The sequence below is a fragment of the Larus michahellis genome, chromosome 12, assembly GCF_964199755.1.
Source record: "Larus michahellis chromosome 12, bLarMic1.1, whole genome shotgun sequence".
Taxonomy (NCBI): domain Eukaryota; kingdom Metazoa; phylum Chordata; class Aves; order Charadriiformes; family Laridae; genus Larus; species Larus michahellis.
The window spans coordinates 13,499,164-13,517,172 of NC_133907.1; the positions used below are offsets into that span (position 1 = coordinate 13,499,164).

Sequence of the window (18,009 nt, forward strand, 5' to 3'; positions counted from 1 at the left end):
GAAATATGTTCCAGGGGGCGGGGGGGGCCTGGTCCGGCGCAGGCGCGGGCGGTTCCCGGCCTTGCCCGGCGCGCGAGCAGCCGGGGCCTCCCGCCGCGGGGCCCGTCCGGTGCGCGGGCTCCGTTATCCGTCCGTTCCCCCCCGCCCGCCACAGTGGTACCGTCCGGCCGCCCCCCCAGTGGAGCAGGCCATGGCAGCGCCCTCCGCGCATGCGCCCTTGCTGCCGTCCCGTTGCCAGGCGGAGCGCGCCGGGTAACGGCCGCCGGGCCTGCTCTCCCCGCCGCTGCGGCGGGCAGGGCCCCGACCCGGCCTCCGACCCCGGCCCCACGGTTCCCGCCGGGGAGCAGGGGCGTGGGAGGCTCGCTTGGCGTCCCCAGAGCTGGCGTCCTTCGGTAGCCCACCCCCTCCCCGGGTAACCCTATGGAGAGTGGCCTGCGGAACGCCATAGTCTTCAATGCCTCCAAAGGGGAGGCGTTCACCCTCGCCAACAGCTACAAAGCCTTGCGGAAAAGGCTTCGCGGTAACTGGAAGATCCAGAGGTGAGGGGCGGGTTTCCCAGTCCCTCCCGGCAGCTTGCCCGGGAGCGCTGGGGCGGGAGAGGGGCCGCCTTTCCGCGGCCGGAGGGGCCGTTACCTGCAGGGCCGAAGTCGCACCTGGGCTCCTCGCAGCTGGTGGAGGAGAGGCCTCCCTCAGCCCAGGATCATAGAATAGAATCATAGAATGTGTTGGGTTGGAAGGGGCCTTTAAAGGTCATCTAGTCCAACCCCCCTGCAGTGAGCAGGACATCTTTAACTAGATCAGGTTGCTGGGAGCCTCATCAAGCCTGGCCTGGATGTGTGGATGCGCCTCACCTCCCCGTCCTCACCTCCGCTTCCCGAGAGAAGGGGCCGCAGCCCGGGAAAGGAGTCAGGGCACCCGCGGTCCCCGGAGAGAGACTGAAACTGGTTCGTGGTCTGCATCCAATACCCAGAGTGTCTTGAGTGGCTGTCGTAAGCGAACATCTCTCTTGCATTGACTGCACTCTGTGGCATTAGCTGTAATTTCACTGTCGGACGCTGTGCATAGTTGTCTTTGGAGCTTTTTGTTGTTTTATCTGTGGAACAGACAGAGCATAAGTTACAAGGATAAAAGTCCTGATACAAGTTTTTGAGTCTATCTTGATTTAGAGTTTAGGATAAAAAGAAATCACCTCTTGTAGATATTATATTGTTTATCTGTCCACTACACAAAAAGAGAAAAAAGAATAAGAGGAAGCTCCTCAGGTGCAAAGTTTAATAGCAGCTATGACAGTTTATACCAGTTCTGGATCTGCCACAGTACCTCGTTAGAGGGGCTTTACTATTTAATGGGTTGAAATGTGTAAGGGTTATTTTCACTGGAACTGTCAACTTTAAACTCAGAAAAGGATGTGAAGTGACTGAAGTGATTGCTTTGTGTTTATTTGCTGCTACTTAAAAAAAAAAAAAGAAAAAAAGGAAATTAAGTTGTGGTTCAGGACTATATCCAAGAATAACACATGTCTTTATTAATCTATTCATAGCTTGAAAGATGAGATCACATCTGAGAAACTGTTTGGGGTAAAATTGTGGATTACAGCAGGGCCAAGAGAAAAGTTCAGTGCTGCTGAGGTAAGAAGTCAATAATCGTTTGCAAATTAGTCACGTTTCAAGATCTGCTTAATGTGAAATAGAAAAGAACATCACAGAGGAATATGGAATAGTACTGCTGTATGTGAGTTTACACTAATTGAGGTTTGAGTGCTTTTCTGATAGGATCATATTCATTGCAAGTAAATGGAATCATTTACTTTCCCTCATCTCCATATAACTTTCCTGCAGTCTTGTGTGTAGCTTCTTTCACATGTATTTTTTTCTGGATCTTTGCTGTCTTCTAGTTTTCAGTTCTGAAGAAATTCCTGGAGGATGGTGGAGCCATCCTGGTGATGCTCAGAGAAGGCGGAGAGACACGATATGGCACAAATATTAACTTTTTGTTAGAAGAATATGGGATCGTTTTCAATAATGGTAATGGGTCTCACTGATAACTTTTATTCTTCTGTTGTCAACAAAATCTAAAGAGCGGGTTCAGCCTTTGTAGATAGAAGCCAAGCAGATCCCTGTCACAAAGTCCCTGTTGGTCGAAGAGGTATTTCTTCTTGAAACCTACAGGTACATGGCAGAGTAAAACTGAAGCACAACAAGGGCTTTCCATGGAGACAGTACCTTGATAACAGCTTGGCCATCTCCATTCCTTTGCCATAGTTGTCAATTTTAATGGTATTTACTAGTAAGAAATAATTCTAGTGGCATTTCTTGGTTAAAAAGCCTTTCATTTCAGACATTATTTCTATGTTTTTGAATGAGTTGAATCACTTCATGCTCACCCTGAATAAAGAGTGGCACTTTTCTTTAGCAGATCAATAAAATGCCATTCATTAAGTTTTTTTTCTGGCAATGTGGGGAAAAAAAAAAGAAAAAAAGAAAACAACTGTGTCTCAGTGTACATAAAATGTTTTTAGGGTCTTTGGTGGCATTTCTAGACTATGCCTGTGTTTTTGCATCAGCGGTATTAGATTCATCGTGCTTTTGGAAGGTGTCTAAAAAAAGAATTTGAATTTGCTTTGCAGAAGACATGGAGACGTACTCATTTTTATTTGAACTTGCAAATATTTTCCTGTTCTAAATCTGTACGTCCAAAAGAAAACAGTAGAGAAGGCTGATCTGAATTCTTTTGGGAGCCCCATGCCAGCTTTGTGGTGTTAGAAGCAAACACTTAGGAATTCTGAGAGCTAAACTCATTTTTCTTTGCTATATCTAGCAGATCGATTGGCTAAGATGTAAATTTCTTTATTTTCTTGCTTTGTTCAAGATGCTGTAGTACGAAATGTATATTACAAGTACCACCACCCAAAAGAAGCATTGATCTCTGATGGAGTTTTGAATAGGTAAATATTTGGGGTATATAAATCTTTGCAGTAAACTCTTAGAATCCGTATTGTTTTCAGTAAGTTTTGCTTTTCAACATCCCGTAGGGGAATCAGTGAAGCTGCAAGAAAAACACTGCTTGAGACAACAGATGAAGATGGAAGTGGACGTGACTCACAGTAAGTGTTTTCCTTTGAGGAAGCTAATGTGAAAAGATTTAGAATAATTCAGAATTAGCAGGTTTGCAATCTAGCAGGAGCGTGTTGTGCTTGTGTTGAGGTTTTCTGATGTATTTCTTACATCAGCTTCTTGCTCCTCAAGGTTCTATCTGGAAAGGAGAATGTGTTTAATAACGCCTGATAACCAATAGAGGAGCAAGAGTGAGAGGTTTTGAAGGGAATTACTACTCTCCTGACCAGATCTGTTTTTGTCCCTTGTCTGTGGATTTGAATTTGATTAAACAATGTAAATATGAATAACCTCTAGATAGTAAGTGGTCTGGCTGCAGGCACGAGCAATCCTACATCTTTAAAGAGCCTTAATCCAGGGTAAGATAGATATTTACTGCAGTTTTTAGCTTTCCATCTGTCTGTGCTGCAGAGGAGTGAAAAGGCGTTGAGAAGAACGCAGCTTTTCAGTAAATAACTAGAAATGTCTGTATTCTTCCTTGCAGCTAGATTTTAGACTAATAAATGGCCATGTGGTCGATTACAAGGAAAAATGTAAGTTTAAAAACATTTTATGTAGTTTTGTTCCAGAATATGTATTCTTCTTTGAGTTAACTACCCTTCTCTCGGATACAGAGTGTGCATCCAGAAATCAAGAGTGTTCTTTGTTCCTTATTTAAGGAATCCGGAAAAACCTGTAGAAAGAGACTAAAATGTCATTATAACGATCTGAATGTTTGAAACCATGCCTCTTGGCATTCCGCAATTACGGTTGGTCATATTTTATAAATATGTCTGGCCTACCTGATATGTGCAGGTACTTATGGAGTTCCCGTATTTCCTGCAGAGCGCTCACTTTTGTGTATCCATTTGGTGCCACACTGAATGTGATGAAACCAGCGGTGGCTATTCTGTCAACGGGATCTGTCTGCTTCCCGCTCAACAGGCCTATTCTTGCTTTTTATCAGCACGAGGTATGATTCTGTGTGTAACAAACCCTGCATTCTCCCCCTGCCCCACACGGAAATTGTGAGTGGATTTTCTGGGAGTACTTACAAACCCACTGCTATTTTTTGATGCATCTGCAAACTCCAGATGAGCCTAGTGACTCCTCCCTCTTTTATGGAAAACTTCTTTGCATGGGGTTTAGAGGAGAATTAATTTGATGGTCAGCACAGATTATATATTTATTTGGTTGACAAATGGATATTTTTAGTTCTTTAAAGTTGGTTTTTTTTTTTTCCCCACTGTTTTATTGATCGCTCAGTAAGAAAGGTTATTATTAGCTTCATAAATATGCCATACTGAGTTAAGGAAGAGGACTATCACTTTGGAAATAGTAGATTTTTAAGTTATCTTACACGTCCAACCCTGTCAATTTATAAAAAACTCTAGTAGTGGTTTATGGGTACAAAGAATTAATATTGTTATGAACATAAACACATTGACACATTTTTACTATGTTGATTAATCTGTAACACTACTGTGTTTTTTGATATCTTCATTCCCCCATATTGTAGCTGAAATAAACCCTATAAATCAAAGCAAATACAGCAACGTGAGGTGAACTTAGAGTTGCACTTGCTGCTCACGTTTTATCTGCAGCTGTCAGAGTAAGATATAATAAAATCCCTCCACCCACACAACATTTGCACATAGATCCAATGGACCCATAGACTCATGCCTAACTTTGCACACGTGATGTGCCTATTTATGTGGGGTCTCATGTGCTTCACCTAATCGGTATGGAGAGGAGCGTTTTTTTTTTTTTTAAGAATTATAACAACTAAATTAAGCAGTAAGGGAAATCCATATAACTTGCTTGGACTTTCATGAAGTGTGCTGCATGGATTGATCACTGACGCGTGATAGGTTTGTGCTGTGGAAACAATTACACATCATACTGATAGTTCTTCATTTGATACGATACCATGACATGAGTGTCAACTAGATGGCATCATTTTTCCTATCTAGCTCAAGGAAGTTATAGACACAGGGGTAGAAGATGAAGCCAGAGACAGAGGTTGTCTCCCAAGCAGAGCAGAGAAACTTGGTAGAAGGAAAACAAGATCTCATGGAGAGAAAGAGAGATATGGTAAAGAAGAGCAACAGAAGGTGAAGGAATGGAAAGTAAGAGCAGAGGATGCTACCTAGTTATGCTATTGTGGGTAAAGCACGTAGAATTCAGGTTAAAACCTTGCAAAACATGGAACATCAGAAATTTGTTAAACAAACTGGAGCTTTGTTTGATGTATCTTCAAATTTGTTACAGCAGTATCCATTGTTATATTATGCTATGAGTTTCACAGTTGGTGCAGGGAGCATTACAGGTTTCTTGTTCTGTTGAAAACTGACTATTTCTTATGTGGAAGGATTAAGGGGTAATCTTAGAGAAGTATTCCAAAGATGTTTCATGAATGTGTTTTCATGCATGTTTAATTTAGCTAAATTAAAATATTTTGCATTTTACTTTTTTATCTTACAAATAATAAAATTACCAGACTCTTCTCTCATTACCTGATATGACTACGTGCTATATTGACATGCAGGTCACTAGCCGCTAGGTTGACATTCTGAACACGGAAGAATGGGTTGCAGAAAGTTACTAATGCGTTCGCTTTTCTTTTTCGCTTGATTGAAAAAAAAAAAAAGAGTGTTCTTTTTCTGCAAAAATAACCTAAGTGCAGCTGGTTTTGATTATATTCTCTGTTTTTTTTTTTTGACTGCCAGCCAGTTGTCTGCCTACTCTTATGAAATGCAGATCAGTATTTTTAATAAATTTATGAACCTTAAAAGCATATACACCTACGATGCTGCTGTGCTCTTGTGAGCTTGCGAAGTTTGAAACTTCTTTTGTCACTACTTATTCTGAAATTTCATATTTCTTTAAATCACTTTGTAATTAGCATTAACAATTGCCTCTAAAACTGTGGTTTTGAAGGATTTTTTGCTATATTGTATTCTTTGTTGGTAGAGTCAAGGTGGAAAGATGGCAGCGCTGGGATCTTCCCACATGTTCAGTGATCAGTATTTAGATAAAGAAGAAAATGGTAAGATCATGGTAAGTTGTTTGTTTTGGTTTGGTTTTTTTTAAGTTTTCTTAGTGGATATCCTCATCACTTGCAAAGCAATCCAAGTTCACTGGCTTCGTTTTAGAGCAAGGCAGCTATGAAATGGATTCAGTATGGAGATTCTAACCCAATACTACCATCCTGAGGAATTTGTTAGAGCACAAGTAGCAGGAAAGAGTTTTTAAAGATATAGCTTATTATTTATGTTACAGGACTCTGAAAAGCTTTTCCAACTTCTGTTTGCTACTTTATTGTTTTTAAAAATTTAATATTCAGTAGGGGATTTTTTTTTTTTGTTTACTACTTTTTCATAGCTTCCTTAGCCCTTGATTATGGCTACATGATTAATAATAAACGTTTGCATATGTAGCTCCTGATACCTGGAGATTGTAATGCGCTTTCCAAAGTGGGGTATGTAATGTTGTTATGTGTAAGACGGGGAGTTTCCTGCTGAGGCGTTCCTGAAAGTATGTGCCTCATACAAAGTATGCTCATTGCCATGAAGCATTGGTTCCAGATGTAAATACAAATAAAGGTTGTATTTTCTCCCCAGATATTCTTTGATTTATTACCTTTTTTTTTCTTCCTTTATGCTGTGTTATTTAATAGATTTAATATGAATGTTTAAGCATTATAATAGATTACTTGGACCCTCTAGAAATTAAGTCTTGTCCTTCTCCAGGATGTGCTTTTCCAGTGGCTCACAACATCAGATATCCATTTAAACCAGATGGATATGGAGGACCCTGAGGTAAGAGAGATCCATCACGAGGAAGTAAGTAATAGTGTGATCCAGCAGCACAGGTTTTGGCAAACCATGTATTTGGCACAAAATGCTTAACAGCTACATGGATACTGTTGTTGTTGCAGACCCTTTATTCAGGGTCTGAGATTGAGTAGACAGATGGACTAGGCATAAAAAAAAATAATGGCATTGTATCTCTGTCAGACTTGGATTGCTGTTCATTAGCAGACTTCATTTGTGAAAGACTCTTCCCAATTTGCCCATCTTTATGAGATCATTTGCTGCTCCAGCTTAATAAGTTTCCACTTCGCTCTGAGTCTTCGGACAAGAGGAATGTCCATGAAGTGAAAGCAGGCTTTCTGTATATGAGTGGGGATCAACCTGTGTATCAACTTTAGTTCTTTTTTTAACGGATGTATGCAAATACTATTTTTATTTGGGAATATCTGTGTTAAAATTGTATATTCTGCATAAAAAGAATTAACAGTCTTGCACAGTTGACTAGTAAGCTGTCTCTTAATTTTAAAGAATTAACAGAAATCCAGATAGAATGTCCATGTGGTGAGTAGCTTTATAGCTAATAGAATAGAGTTTGCCCAGTCTACTAATGTAGTAAGCTGCACTGCAAATGGTCATAGCTGATAAAGAGGGAAGTAATTATTTCTAGATGAGATTTTAGGTGAGAGATAAACTAGAAAGAGACTATGTCAATGGGTTGGTCTTTTTAAATCATAGGTGTGTGTACCTCTGTGTGTGTGTGTGTGTTCAGATTTCAGACTATACCATGCTCCCAGACACAGCCGCGCTGTCTGAGCAACTGCGAGTCTGTCTGCAAGAAGGAGATGAGAACCCAAGAGACTTCACAAAGCTGTTTGATACATCCCTGTATCAGCTGGATACAACTGCCCTCCCTTCAGTTATCAAGTCAGCAGCTGTGATTTATTGATTTATTTATTTATTTTTCCATTGTGCATTCTGCATTTTCTGTTTGTGCTTAACTGTGTCTGCCTAAGAGCAGAAGAGGCTGAGCTATAGGCAGCATTCTGAATATGGAGATACCAGAAGATTGATTTGCGCAGTGTGACAGTGATGTTTTTCCTTGCTTCTTGTCTTAGCTGTAGTTTCTGACGTGGTTTTCTGTTTTTTTCTGACTATTGCTGATTGAGTGGCCCGATACTTTTAGTGTAACTGTCTGCAGTTATGTTGGGTACTTTGTGGAGTGATAACTGAGAGCTCGTTGTTTTTCCACTTTTGAATTACTTGGCCTTTACTGAAGCTGCATTTCATTCATCTTTGCATTTACCAATAATTGTGTCTTGAGATTTATCTGCTGCTCAGTTTTACGAGTTTTGTATCACTAGCGGCTTTGTCCCTCATAACGCAGCTGTTACCCACATCATGTATGAACACGTTGAGTAGTAGCAGGCTTAACACAGATTCCATGAAACTCCACTCTGTTGTGGACACTCTTTCTTCTTACTCTATTCTTGTATTTTTGCTAGATGTGAATTCATAGTGGGATCTCCCTTCTCATCCCATAACAAGTAACATTTTAAAATAGCTTTTGGTTATGGACTTCCTGAAAAACCTTTCTGAAATCCCAAGTCTGCTCTTTTTGAACGGTATCATTTTTTCCTCATGCTCGTTCATCCCTTTAAAAGTTGCTTGAAGAGGTGTGACTTCCTTCTCTTCTACCATCTTATATATCCACCTATCATTATCTTCTTCTCTGTCATAATTTTAACTAATTTACTTGCTGTAGAAGTCAGTTATTATTGATACCTAGTTCTCTGGGGTCCTTCTAAAATTAGACATTGCATTTTTTTAATGCTATGACTGTGCATAACGTTGACCCTGGTGTCTTCATAAAAATTCATCTCTATAGCCTTTATGGCATGCAAGTGGAAATGGATGTTGTATCGTTTCTTGTCTCATACTGTGTCCTCCTCTGTGTGCAGAGCTTATGAACAGCTGAATGTGAAGCATGAACCCCTCCAACTCATTCAGCCTCAATTTGAGACTCCGCTACCTGTCCTCCAGCCAGCTGTGAGTACATCTTCTCACTCATACAGCACACGGAGAATCCTTCTGTTTCATGTAAAACCTCTGTGTGTCATTTCCGTAGTCCTTTCAAAAAAAAAATAAAAATTGATAAATGCTCTTGTAATAATTAGTCCCTTGGGAGTTGAATACATTGCAGGGATTATTGTTTAGGAAAGAACACTTATTTACGCTTTTAAAGTTTATCAACAGAGCTTGAAAATGTTCCATCTGGTACCATAGGAGAATACCGTCTGTATACAAGCCTTCAGCTGCGTAGCTGCTCCCAGTCCGGTGAGGTGCTGGTTCCACCTTCACTGTGCAAAGAGAATGTGGTATTTCAGAAAGCAGCAGTGCTGTAAGCAATACACCGGCTGCTGCCAGGGGAGGAGCCCATCTGTCCTGCTCTTCCATCTCCCATCTCCTTTAGGGAAGTAGAAAGTGGAGCACTGGCCTTTTATAGCAAGGGCTGGCCAAACTTTTACCAGCAGAGACTTGGGCTGGCAGCAACAGCGCGTGCTACAGCAGTGTCAAACTTATTTTGAAAAGCAGGTATTTTTGAGTATCTTTGAGTTTTGCCATCATGGCACCATCCTTCTTTACCTCGGCCACTGAGGAATCGTCACTGGGATCCTTACAGCTGCAGGGGTGCAACTGAAAGTAGTGTCTCATGTGCTGCTCTTTAAAAACACAAGTCCAGCTTGTGACATAAGTGGTGACTGCATGAAAAAGAAAATACCCTTATCGGAATTAACATGAATACGTTTCCAAGGTGAACTGTTATGGTGAGCTTAGTACCTCAGCTGTCTCGGCTGTCACCTGGGTCTCATGGAGAAAAACTAAAGCCAGACAGCAAATGCAGTGTGTCTAGTTATGATGCTAGCTGATAATTCTGGCATGCTTGTGACTAAACTCTTTTGGAATATTCACCTATTTTTGCAAAATACAAGCAGAATTTTTAAAAAGGTGTACCTCTGTACTGTGGTCTTTGGAGTTGCTTTTTACTTTATAAACAGTTTCTTCAAGTCCAGTGTAAGTCTAAAATGGTTGTCTGGGAGATCTGTAAAGTGTAAGAAAAATATTTGGCAATAAACCATGCTAATTATTCTCTTCAAGGTTTTTCCACCTGCTTTCAGAGAATTGCCTCCTCCCCCTCTGGAGCTGTTTGACTTGGATGAAACTTTTTCTTCTGAGAAAGCTCGTCTTGCAGAGATTACAAACAAATGTAAGCAGAGCAGGCTGATTGTTTACACATTTATATATAAAGTCCAAGTTCTTGGAGGAAAATTGTCGTTATGTTTAATTTTAAAACATGGGCCTCATTAATGAAAATCCACTGGTCTCGTCCTGGGCCAAGAAATTGGAAGGCCTTGGAAATCGATAACATGACTATGTACCATGACATTTTGTTTGTTACATGACATTTTATTATGTTTCTGCCTGCTGTTTCCTATATCATGCATAAACTGCTTTGCACAGTCTTGCTGATTAATTTTGCATCTTTTTATGCTTTGAAGTTAAAATGTTAAGATTATTCTAAACACTCCTTAAGTCTAATCAAGATGAGAAAGTACTAGCTGCAGGAATACGTCATGGCTAGTCCACTGAATTTAGTTGTAGGATTTAACCTTCCAGAATGCCAACAGGAAATGGAGCTTTGTAGTAAGTTTTTGCCCAGCTGATACGGATAGGTGTGATATTCAACTGCTTTCTTCCTTGGGATTTTTGTTTAGGTACTGATGATGACCTGGAGTTTTATGTACGAAAATGCGGCGATATTCTAGGAGTAACAAGTAAACTCCCAAAAGAGAAGCAAGATGCCAAACATATCCTGGAGCACATCTTCTTCCAAGTGGTTGAGTTTAAGAAACTGAATCAGGTATTTTTAATTACAGAATTGCGAGTGAATAGTTGATGGTGTCTGCACTGGGAGCGATATATCTTTGTAGCAGCCACATTTGTCACAGGCAAGAGGTACAGTGATGTGTTAAGACATTTGTTGTATAATAAATTAGACCAGTGAAGTGTAATCCAGAATACTTACGACTGTTAATCTGTATAGAATGCGTAGTGCTCAATTTATTAAGTCTCTCATTTATTTTAATTGGGGGATTAATACATGCAAGTGTAGTTTTGGTAATGTCAGCTCAATATGGTTCATGAATGGTGCATTGTGTAACAGCAGTGTGCCCTCATGAATGTTCACAGTGCTTGCTAACGCTAAATGTAGACGTGAAACCATGAAACCAGCTTTATTACTCACAGGCAGTACTGTGTTGAAATAATTCTTTATAGTAAATTTGATGCTTCAGAGTCTGTTTGGAACATACTGGCACATCAGCTGTTTCTACTAACAAGTATTCCCTGTTTCTCAAATAGTCTAGATAAGACAAAACCCTGCCATTTCTACCCTATTGTTAAAATTCTTTTTTTTTTTCTTTTTTCTCCTTTCTCCTTTCCCAAGGAGCATGATACTGACACAAGTGAAGCTGGATTCCAGAATGGTAACTGAGACCTGGCTTTCCCCAGTTTGAGACAGACCTTTTAGTAAAAACGTACTTTTCCATTTTTTTTCAGCCTCTGTGTTCAGTATACTGATTGGGACCATCTCAGTAGTTCACTGAACATTCGGGTCATTTCTGTGTAGTAGTTTGGACAACTAATGCCTTTTTGAGGAAGTGCTTGTATTTTGCAAGCACTTTCCAAATATTTTCCTATTTTTCTACTTCTTTATTGAAACTGTAATTTTGTAATATATGAAAAAAATCTTATATTAAGAAAATGTGGGTTTGGTCTTTCTGGCTCCAATATTGATTTTCTTGCAGTAAGGCTTACTGCCAGTTTTCCTGGTGTACCTGGAGTCCTTAATTGCACTGTGGGAAGACTGTTGTTTTGTGAACTGTGGGAAAGAAAATACAGCAATAAACACAGGAGCTGCTGAAATTATGTCAGACTGTCACCCTGAGGCAGTCTCCTTTTGTCTCTCTGCCAAAGAGAACCAAGGAGAGGTGGGTTTGTTACTGTAGAAGGAAAACATTTCTTCCAAGGGAGGCAAGGAGTCAAAATCAAGCAATAATGACTTTGTTGCAGATTGCTGTCTCATATAAGATTGGAAGTACATAATTTTGAAAAGAAGGGAGGGCATTTGGGTGGAAATGACTTTAAGATTTAATGGATCATTATTAAGAAAATGTGATACTGTGCAGAAACTCAGAAATATTTTTACTTACAGTTATTTGATATCCAGCCTATTCCCAGAGATAGCGAGCCTAGATAATGCACAAGAATAATGAAAATTCAAGTGAAATTAATTGACCACAGAATGTTGAAGCTCAAGGCACAGCAAAAATACAGCCAGGGAGTGGTGAGTGGTGAGAAGAAAAGATTTGTCAACACCATTAACACTGCGTGTCTGTGTTGCAATGACTCTTTTTTTATACCAACACTGAGATTGCACTTTGACATCCAAAAAAATTTGTATTTAATCTGACACCCAAACTGTGAAGCTTAAATTCTTCCCCAACTCAAGCCTTCTATGCAGACTTTGTGCCACCTGTGCTTTATCTTGCTCTGCCATGCCTTTTTAATGTCAAAGCTGTTTTTTCCAAAAGACCTGTTCATCTTTCACCCCACAAAAAGTCATTTCATTTTACATTGCTTTATGCTTTGGGTGACAGCTTGGCACAGGTTTTTCTAAAGGAGGTGCCCCAAAACACCTGCAAATTTGCAACCATTTCTGCTAACATTTTATTAGCACACAGTATCTCTTCTTCCACTGCAGACATTCCTTTTCCATAGCAGCATGTTTGAAATTTTTAATTTCCTCTTTCACTTATTTTTCTTTAGGGCATGGTTGTGTTTGTGACACAGAGTACTTTGTACATTCCAGCTACAGATTTACACAATAAGCTTAATCTTTCCTCTGCAGTATCAACACCAATCAGTCAACCGGCACAGACTGCAGTTGAACCAAACAACTGTGCAATCCTCTTCCTAATTATAGATCTGGTTTGTACCCTTCTGCAGTGTTTATACTTCAAACTGTAAATACATTCTCTTTCCGGGCCCTTTTTCTGAGTTGTTTTGTCACCTGTTCCTGCTGTTGTAACATGGTTTAGAAAAAAGTCATCTGAGCAGAGGGAGAATACAAGCAGCGCCCTGTTTACTGTTTGTCTGTGATGCCACTCTGACAGCTGAAGCAAAAGAACAGATTTTTTTTCACTGAATGGATGCTTTTTTGGCTAGAAGCTCTAGTGTGAAATGTATGTGGAAGCAACAGCTTGCATCTCTCTGTCGAAGCTGTTCCTTTGGCCCTCTAAACTGTTATTTTGTAAATGGACATGCTTACTTTGGTCATGGGAATATGGTACGCTTAAAGTTTATGGCTGATTGCCATAATTTTGAGGTGAGGGCTTTCAAGAAGTGAGGCTCAGCCACTGTAGGGTTAGGCATGCAGCTAGCCACGGGGTTTATATACAAATGAAATTATTGCTGTAATTTACAAAAGTTGGCTCCAAGCAACTGTTGCTTTCCCTGTTTTTGTCCCTGCCCTCTCATGCAACATGACTTCTCATCCTGTAATCCATCCCTAACAGAAGAGGGGGGAGGGTATAGTGGTTCCTCAGCAAACTGTAAATGCCCTGGAAGGCTGGTTTTAACGAGTAATTCTCCATGCCTTTGTGTCTGCTGTAAGCAGCGATGGGAGAGGGGAAAAAACGAAGGGGAGCAAGTGGCTGTGGAAGGTGGGGAGCTCTACTGGGAGAGCAAGAAAATCGGTAAGAGGGGTGGCTGTGTTCCTTTGATAGAATCAGAATCGTTATGGTTGGAAAAGACCTTTTAGATCATCGAGTCCAATGGCTACCCCAACACTGCCAAAACCACCGCTAAACCGTGTCCCTCAGCACCACATCTACAGGTCTTTTAAATGCCTCCAGGGAGGGCGACTCTACCACTTCCCTGGGCAGCCTGTTCCTTTGACAACCCTTTTGGTAAAGAAATTTTTCCTGATACCCAATCTAAACCTCCCCTGGTGCAACTTGAGGCCATTTCCTCTTGTCCTATCGCTTGTTACTTGGGAGAAGAGACCAACCCCCCCTCACTACCCCCTCCTTTCAGGGAGTTGTATAGAGCGAGAAGGTCTCCCCTCAGCCTCCTCTTCTCCAGGCTGAACACCCCCAGCTCCCTCAGCCGCTCCTCACAAGACTTGTCCTCCAGACCCCTCACCAGCTCCGTTGCCCTTCTCTGGCCACGCTCCAGCATCTCAATGTCTTTTCTGTGGTGAGGGGCCCCAAACTGGACACAGTGTTTGAGGTGGTGCCTCACCAGTGCTGAGTACAGGGGGACCATCACTGCCCTGCTCCTGCTGGCCACGGTATTCCTGACACAGGCCAGGATGCTGTTGGCCACCTGGGCACACTGCTGGCTCGTATTCAACACCCCCAGGACCTTTTCTGTTTCCAGCCCCTCTTTTCCCCAAGCTTGTGGCATTTGTGGAGTGGTTGTGACCCAGGTGCAGGAGCTGGCACTTGGGCACCTTGACCCTCACACCACTGTCCTGAGCCCACTGGCCTAGACTGCGTGTCCCAGGCCGTGGGGGTCACACAGAGAACCCTCCCGCAGCTCTGCCCACGAGGCTGAGCTCCTCCAGCTGGGACAAGGATTAAAATCCTGCATAAAAGTGTAAAATGGGGCTCAGGACCCCCCCGTCGCCTTCCCCGGCCCGCTCCCAGCCTGCTTTTCTCACAGCGTGCCAGAAGAGGGATCCCCAGCCCAGCCTCGCCGCCGCCTCCCGCGGGCAGCGCCGGGCCCGGCCGGCCCCGCCATGGCCCGGCGCCGGGGGCCGCGCTCCCGCAGCCTTCCTTCACCGAGACCTCCCCGGGACCCTCAGCCAGGTAACGGGGGCGGGCGGGCAGGCGGCTGCCGCGGGGCCCGGCCATTTTGCCGCGGCGTCTCGCCGCTCCTCAGCCAGCCGCGACGGGAGACGCCCGGGCCCCCTCGCCTGGAGCTCCGTGTCGGCAGTAGGGCCCCCCTCGCGGGTGGGGAAGCGCCGGAGGCGGCTGTTTTACCGGCAGCTCGGCCTGTTTACCTCGGCCCGGCTGGGGCCGGGCCCTGCACCCGTGTGCGGCGGAGCGCAGCCGTGGGCCGGGCGGGCGGGCAGAGAGCAGAGACCACAGACAGAGTGAAATTTAAATCTTTATTGCATTAATACAAAAGACAGAGACCGCGGAGGGAGGGGGGGGGGGCAGCAGGGCTTGCTGCTCAGCTGGTGCTGGCTTTCGAGGCTGCTGCCACCAACAGCCGAAGCTTCCTCCACCCAGCAGAGGCGTTTCAGCCGCCCCAGGCTGGGGGATTGAACCACCATGCGGTCCACCATGCGGTGCCACCAGCCAGCGAGCTCAGGGCAGGAGGGCTTCATCCTCTGTGCTGCACCGGGGGTGGCAGCCCCCTGCCCCTCCACAGCACAGAGGGTCCCCGGCTGGCAGCATCACAGAGCCTGATGGAAGAACACGGGGACAGGCTCGAGGTTGCTCGGCTGGGACTCGGGGGTGGCAGACCTGTGGATCAGCACGGGGTGCCTCTTGAAGGCTCCAGGCCAAGCCAGAGGAATTACTACAGAGGTCTCCAGGGATGACGCGTCTGGTTTGGAGCATCCCAGTAACCGTAACTCCTCAGTGCTCACATCAAGGGACAGGCTGGTATCCAGGGGGGCTTTTATTGATGAGATCTCCCAACTGGGTGTAGGCATCTTCCCAAGGGTTGAGAGGTCGCCAATGAGCTCGATGCTCTTGGAGAGCAGGCTCTCCAGCTGCTTGGGCTGCTTTTCTTTCTTGCATGGCGTGGAGGTGTTCTGCGATGCCACGTCCATCAGGCAGCCGGCTCTGCTGGGGTGCTCACAGGGCAAACTGGACAGGTCAAAGGCAGCCTGGCAGTGGTGGGTCTTGCAGAAGCAGACAAGACTGTGGTCGGAGATGCCCTGGGTCAGGCTGTGCAGGTCAGTCTTCACACAGCTGCTCAGAGACTCTGACTGCTTGACAACACACACAGAACTGCCTTTTGCTGCATTGTCCAAGTCCATGAGAAACTCCCAGCTGTCTGGTTTGGAGGCATTGCTATTGTCTACATAATAAGTGCAAATGGGAGAAGAATGGGCATAGCTGGAGGCCCCAGCCACAAACCCATTATCCAGGACTTCCTTTATGGTCAGGATGCTGGTACCGTGCCTCTTGGTGGACAGCATGGTGCAGAATCCCACCACTGTCAGGCTTATGGAGACCAGGATGTCCCTGTTAGAAAAAACATGCTATTGTTCATTACTGTTCACTAATGAGTTGCAAGCTTAGAGTAGCTGAACTGATCTGCTGCAGAATCCCGTCTCAGTCTTGCTTAGGAGAGTAAGGAGCTGAGTGGGATCCAGGACGGGTTGGTGAGCATCCAGCCTCTCATTGTCTTCTAGATCAACACAGTTGCACCAAGGCCTGTTTATTGCTCAGAGGTCATCACAGAGCATCCCTAGAGTAGTGTTTATTCAGCCTCAGCTTGTATACCACTACTTTTAGCTTTGTACCCCTGGGTGTGGAAAGTCTCAGTAAACCACTCCATCTGCTCACAGTACTAAGATGGAGCTGGTTTTCCCTGGAGGTACAAGACACTTTATCCATGTTCCTTGAGTCAGAGGACTATTAGGTTCCATTAACCAATTAAAGTTGAGTCCTTTTAGGATTCTAAAGCTGGTCTCTGGTTAAGATGGGAGAGCAGCTCTTAAGCTTAGCTTCAGTCCCACATGTGGTATCCCCCACCTGTAGGGTCCCACCACCCACACAGGGCACTGAGGAAGGTCTTTGGAGCCTTCTACTCCATGGGCAGGAACTGCCTTCATGCTCCCTCTCCACCCAGGAGGGAAGTTCTCACCACAGGCTCAGCCAGCAGCTGCCGTCCCAGAGGGAATGGAGCAGGTCAGGGAAGGGGAAGGCATCTAGTATGGTCTGAAGCCATTTCTTACACTGAATGCATTAAAAGCAGAGATAAAAAGCTAGTAGATTTACTACAAAAGGGGACTGTATGGTCAGACTAGGAGGAAAATTTTCTTTAAGAGATTTAAATACTCTTTTTTTTCTTAAAAGATAACTTAAATAAGTTAGTATGCAAGAAGTACCAGGGAAATAACAGGCACATGCTAAGAGGATAGACTAAAAAGCACTACTTACCTTCTGTAGAGATCCCCTTCAAGATCTGGATCCTTTTTTGCTAGTGTTACTTATGGCGGTTTTATAGTTCTGGTGGTTAATTAACAGGCTAATTTCCTAATTAAGCTAGTTTGGGAGAGGGTGGGGTCTTTGTCTGTTCCCTTTGAAGCGCAGGGGCAGTGACTGTGGGCTGTGGGCAACTGCTGGGGGCAAACGGGGTCCTGCCAGGGCTGGGGTGTGTGTTTGGCCGGGCAACCTGGAGAGCAGGAGCCGTGGTCCTCTGCTGTGGGAGGAGGAGGACACACGGAGCTTTTCTACCCAGGCACAACACTTGGGGAGGGTCCCCAACAAGGTGACATGTCTCTTAAGTTTTGTTAGCTCCCTGTGTGCAGGTTGAGTATGGACGTTCCAGTTGGGACAGGGACACGGGCAGGTGCAGGCAGAGCACGGAACCACCAGGGATCCTCAGTGCGGGTGTACGGAGCCACCAGGGACCCGATGTCACAGGGGTGGCTGCTCCCTCCCGCTTCCCCTACGTGGTGGGACAGTGTGACATTGACAGTGGGACAGTGCCACCACCCGGCACTGCATAGAAGACAAGGGTTTTACAGCCATAATTATTTATGATGAGAGATTGTACGTTTAGCCACTTCTGTAAGGGGAAAAAACCACCACAACAAACCCACAAAAATGGTTTAACTTTTATTAGGGGATTCCAGAGGCAAAAGAAGCCGGGGGTGTGGTGACGCGATGTTGCCTCCCCGGCAGCGCCAGGCCCGAGCTGTCCCGCGGGGACCCCACGGCGCACCCCCGGAGCGGGACGTGCCGCAAGAGCCACGTGGGGAAGGCGTTTGATGTCAATTTGCTCTTTTTTCGCCC

At 44.2% G+C, this 18,009-nt stretch overlaps 2 protein-coding genes across 22 annotated transcripts; one reads left to right on the forward strand and one right to left on the reverse strand.

The window, feature by feature from the left end:
- The first annotated feature begins 211 nt into the window (after window positions 1-211).
- Window positions 212-13,023, forward strand: IFT52 (intraflagellar transport 52). Of its 21 annotated transcripts, none has more exons than XM_074605790.1 (16): window positions 220-539; window positions 1,541-1,628; window positions 1,895-2,024; window positions 2,869-2,944; window positions 3,032-3,103; window positions 3,939-4,065; window positions 5,066-5,221; window positions 6,066-6,152; window positions 6,845-6,913; window positions 7,677-7,831; window positions 8,866-8,953; window positions 10,064-10,172; window positions 10,681-10,826; window positions 11,412-11,451; window positions 12,180-12,311; window positions 12,876-13,021. In XM_074605790.1, exons 1-15 carry the CDS (start codon window positions 421-423, stop codon window positions 12,185-12,187), a joined length of 1,470 nt encoding a protein of 489 aa, XP_074461891.1. In that variant the 5' UTR covers window positions 220-420; the 3' UTR covers window positions 12,188-12,311; window positions 12,876-13,021. The 21 variants fall into 21 exon arrangements, with proteins under 21 accessions (XP_074461897.1, XP_074461900.1, XP_074461901.1 ...); XM_074605791.1 differs by having other exon boundaries at window positions 11,412-11,502; window positions 12,876-13,018; XM_074605788.1 differs by lacking the exon at window positions 12,876-13,021 and adding an exon at window positions 11,773-11,955 and having other exon boundaries at window positions 12,180-12,365.
- A 2,103-nt stretch (window positions 13,024-15,126) lies between these two features.
- Window positions 15,127-17,242, reverse strand: LOC141750401 (uncharacterized). The gene is made up of 2 exons (XM_074605410.1): window positions 17,152-17,242; window positions 15,127-16,230 (listed from the first exon to the last, which is right to left on the reverse strand). Exon 2 carries the CDS (start codon window positions 16,182-16,184, stop codon window positions 15,432-15,434), a length of 753 nt encoding a protein of 250 aa, XP_074461511.1. The 5' UTR covers window positions 16,185-16,230; window positions 17,152-17,242; the 3' UTR covers window positions 15,127-15,431.
- Between the last annotated feature and the right edge of the window lie 767 nt (window positions 17,243-18,009).